The sequence below is a fragment of the Onychostoma macrolepis genome, chromosome 17 (genome assembly GCF_012432095.1).
Source record: "Onychostoma macrolepis isolate SWU-2019 chromosome 17, ASM1243209v1, whole genome shotgun sequence".
In the NCBI taxonomy this organism is placed as follows: Eukaryota; Metazoa; Chordata; class Actinopteri; order Cypriniformes; family Cyprinidae; genus Onychostoma; species Onychostoma macrolepis.
Genome location: NC_081171.1, coordinates 20,253,477 through 20,257,733, shown reverse-complemented (window position 1 = coordinate 20,257,733; position 4,257 = coordinate 20,253,477). Strand labels below are relative to the sequence as shown.

The 4,257-nt window shown below is 40.5% G+C and overlaps 1 protein-coding gene across 1 annotated transcript in view; it reads left to right on the top strand.

The window, feature by feature from the left end:
- The window catches only part of sox11a (SRY-box transcription factor 11a), a 4,133-nt gene extending 389 nt beyond the window's left edge, over nt 1-3,744 (top strand). Inside the window, 2 exon segments of the mRNA XM_058748328.1 lie at nt 1-1,418; nt 1,420-3,744. The exon segment at nt 1-1,418 is cut by the window's left edge and continues 389 nt beyond it. Of these exon segments, the coding sequence (XP_058604311.1) occupies nt 456-1,418; nt 1,420-1,470 (1,014 nt within the window). The 5' untranslated portion in view covers nt 1-455 and the 3' untranslated portion in view covers nt 1,471-3,744.
- Nucleotides 3,745-4,257: the final 513 nt, after the last annotated feature.

Here is a 4,257-nt window from a genome sequence, read left to right as displayed (position 1 = left end):
CCAAGCGCCACCTTCAGTATTTTATTAAGAGAGAGCGTGGAGAGCGAGAGAAAACAATTTCCATACACAAATGTTTTCACAACATACGACTTGCGCCTATAGTCTCACATCATAAAGGATTCTGAAACATTTGGTGCGAACGGTTTGTTTGGTTTCGCTTGTTTACGTGTTGACACTCGCATTCCCCGTTCGGTTTATCTAGTGATATGCGCGTCTCGCGCAGCGTGGGTCCAGACGGGAGAGCGTTAAGGGTTAAAGCGCGCTGCATGGAGTCTGTAGGGCGGAGTGGAGAGGATGTGATTGGAGCGCTACCCATGATGTCATGTACATGAAAAAGCCAAGAAGTAGTTAAGAAGGCGGCTTGTAACTCTGGAAAGAGTGGGTGAACCTCTGAGGCGCAGAGAGCAGACGCACGCGGGTGATATTTTGGACTGACAACACACGGCAACGGCACCATGGTGCAGCAAACGGACAACAGCGAAACGGACAGCATGTCCAGAGAAGCCACCGACTCCGACGAAAGTGAATTCATGGTTTCGATAAACCCAGACTGGTGCAAGACAGCGACCGGACACATAAAGCGACCGATGAACGCGTTTATGGTGTGGTCTAAAATCGAGCGGAGAAAGATCATGGAACAGTCTCCAGACATGCACAACGCCGAGATCTCCAAACGCTTGGGGAAGCGCTGGAAAATGCTGAAGGACAGCGAAAAGATACCTTTCATCAGGGAAGCCGAAAGACTCCGGTTGAAACACATGGCTGATTATCCTGACTACAAATACAGACCCAAGAAGAAACCAAAGCTGGACAGTTCCTCCAAACCCTCAGCCCCATCTCCAGAGAAGTCCTGCAGCAAAATGTCCAAGAATTCCAAGAAATGTCCCAAACTGAAAGCGAACAAGACGGGAAGCAAGTCGTCTCACGGCTACGGAGATGAGTACGCGTTTAAGAGCATGAAAGTTTCAAAGACTGTCATTAAAAGTGAGTTCACGGATGAAGACGACGACGACGACTCCGAGGAGGACTCCTCTCGAGTCCGGGTGAAGGTAGAGGAGGAAGAGGATCCGATCCGAGCCTACAATGTAGCAAAAGTTCCCGCCAGCCCAACTTTGAGCTCGTCTACAGAGTCCGAGGGCGCCAGCATGTACGAGGAGGTCCGGAACAACAGACTCTTCTACAATTTCAAAAACATCACCAAGCAGAGCACAATGTATCCCGCATCCGTCTCACCAGCATCCTCTAGGTCAGTTTCCACTTCTTCCAGCTCGAGCGAAGACGCGGACGACTTGCTTTTTGACTTCAGTTTGAACTTCGCCTCCTCCGCGCAAAGCTCGGAGCTGGCCAACCAAAACCCAGGGAATCTCTCCCTCTCTCTGGTGGATAAGGAGTTGGAGTCTTTTAGCGAGGGCAGCCTGGGCTCCCACTTTGAATTTCCAGACTATTGCACGCCTGAGCTCAGTGAAATGATAGCTGGGGACTGGCTCGAAGCGAACTTTTCTGACCTGGTTTTTACATACTAAATAAGACAAGTAATAACATACGGGAGAGGTATAATGCTCTATTCTGTACGTATTTCTTTCCTCTGCCTTCTTCCGGTGGTCCACATATAGGGGCTTTGCGAAGGAGGCAAGTATGGCAAGCCACCTTAACATTTATTTCTTCAAATTATATAGTGTCTGTGCTTGTGTTACTAGTATTTTTTTTTTTTTTTAATTACGAGTAAGTATTCCAAAGGTGACTATACTATTTACTTTATAGTGCTACTAGTCACTATTCCAGTAGCCTACTTGCATTTCTTACCTCACTTGTTACACTAGTTTACTTGTCATGTGTAAGGACTAGTCAGAATAGCTTCTTAATAGTGCAATTCAAAATGCTACAAGTAACAACTTAGATTAAAAGGGCAAAATAAATAAATAAATAACATGAAATAATAACCAAAAAAATAAATAATAATAATATTGGTACCTAATGAATACAGCAACAATTGGAATACATGTCAAAAATAGTAGCAAAGGAATAAGTATTAGTATGCAAGGAAGAAGTACCAGTATTTAATGGAATAGTAGTGAAATTGAATAAAATACTGCTCAGTATTGTATTATTTGCTAGTAATTGAAAAAAAAAAAAGTCATAGTAGCAAAAAATAGATACTAGTTAATTTGAAGGAATAGATGTTAAAATGGTTTGCCATAGGAAGGGAGAGGTTTGGGGAATTAGATGCTCATGAAGCTGGTACTGTAGCAAAAAAGAAAAAAAGTCTGCAGACCTTTTTTTTTCTGGCAGCATGACAGGGTTTTATGGATTTTTCTGTAGGTCTACAATTACTGTTCAACTAAAGCGGACCACAAAGGGAAAATCTGAGAACTTCTATGCATCTTATACCCTCTTTCTAACTGCAGGGAGCTGAAAATGTAAAGACTGTGGACTGACTCAAAGCAAATCTGTGAACTATTACTGTTCAGGACGTTTCTTTCAAACGTTGTTTAGTCATTTCTAAATGCCGGAAAGTTTTTTTTTTGTTGTTTTTTTTTCTCTTTTCTTCTTTTTGGAACTGATTCTGTTTACCTACTGGTTTGAAACTTAAGCAGCCTAAACCTCCTTAGAGTTGCAGGTGTTAGAGGAAGCATTTTGATACATAACAGACCTCATCTTTTTAAAAGAAAGCAAACTATTTTCAGGCATATTTTTGTACAGTTAAAAAGGGAATGTTCTTACTGGGCACTCAGTGAGTTTCAGGCACTTCTTCCCTTTATCATTTGTTTTAAGCATGCAAGGGAGTCCTGGTTTAAGGATTAAGTTTAAATTAAAACTTGCATCAAAAATGCCTTGTGATTTTAAGCTAGGTTTTGTACAGCTGTAGATCAAATTTGTTGAGTATTTGTAGAACATATGGCATTGGGGAGGGGGGAGATGCATACCTCAGTGCTGGTATTAGTTTCAAGATTGTATATGTACTGTAAAATAGTAAAGTTAGGAGTTTATGTATATCATACTCGTGATATGTGGATGGGTCCCAAATCGCAGGTGTGAGACTGGATTTTTTTTTTCTTTCTAATGGCACATACTGTTTCCCCTTCATTTTTTGTGCAATATATTTACTTGTAAATGCAGACCATCTACATTTTTTTTTTTTTTTTTTTGCATTTTTGTAGCAAAATGATGGACAGGCAGACTTTTGCTCTGTCAACATCAGTATTTGTCATGATGCTGAAGTCATTGATGAATAAAGAAATCAGCTGGAACTGATCGTAACTGAATATGGTCACACAGTGTGCTTTTCTGTGGAGAAAAACCCCACCATTTCTCTTTAAACTGACCCACAAAAATTGGACAATTCATGTCCTGCAACCAATTTGAAAATGACTCATTTTTGAAAATGTGCCATATTGGGCAAATAATGAATGTCGGTGGTCTGGCTCAAGAAATACCAAGAAAGCAAAAAAAGGTACATTCCATATCCTCGTTTCATATGATGAAACATTTTATTTTCAACTTAAGACTGCCGTCTTTTCTATTAAAAACAACAACAACGACAACCATAAACCTGTATTTTTGTTTCTTGCACTTAAAACATATTTTGTTTATTTTTATGTGGGTCTTACATGACGTCTGTTTTGATACAAGGTTTGGAATATGATGGACTCTTTGCCAGGGAGAAATGGTGAAGGACAAGGCAGTCTAGCCTCACATTCCAAATGTGAACCTCTCTTTGACTCATCTTTTAATAAACAAATACTTACCACCATAAAATCTCCTCTCAATTTGTTAAATGAAATGGTGATGTCATTGTTTGTGTTGTATATGTGGGTTACCCATAAAATCAGGTCAAAAAGCTTTGCGTAATCTGATTTTCTTTTGAAAATATACATCTTTCCTGGCAGGAACCAGTAAAAACCTACCAGTTTAAATCAAAACAATGCTTCCCTTATCCCGTTCGAAGCAACGGCCCCTTTAAGAAATCAAATTTTGCGCTGTTTGAAAGCGGGGTCCTGTGATTGGTGGGATTTTGTGGCCTGTTGGAGTGAAGAGGAGAGACGCAGCATGAATGCTCCACAGCTGCCACTAATCACTGCCGAAGAGTCCACCTCCTCCCGTGAAGCTCTCCGAATCATACTGCCCTCTTTTTTTTTTGTACTAGTGACCAGTCATGCAGCTTAGAAAAATGGTTTATAAGCAAGAATACACAATCACTCTTAAATATAATCTGTCCTTAGACATTTCAAATCAATATGCATTTAAGAAGATGATTAC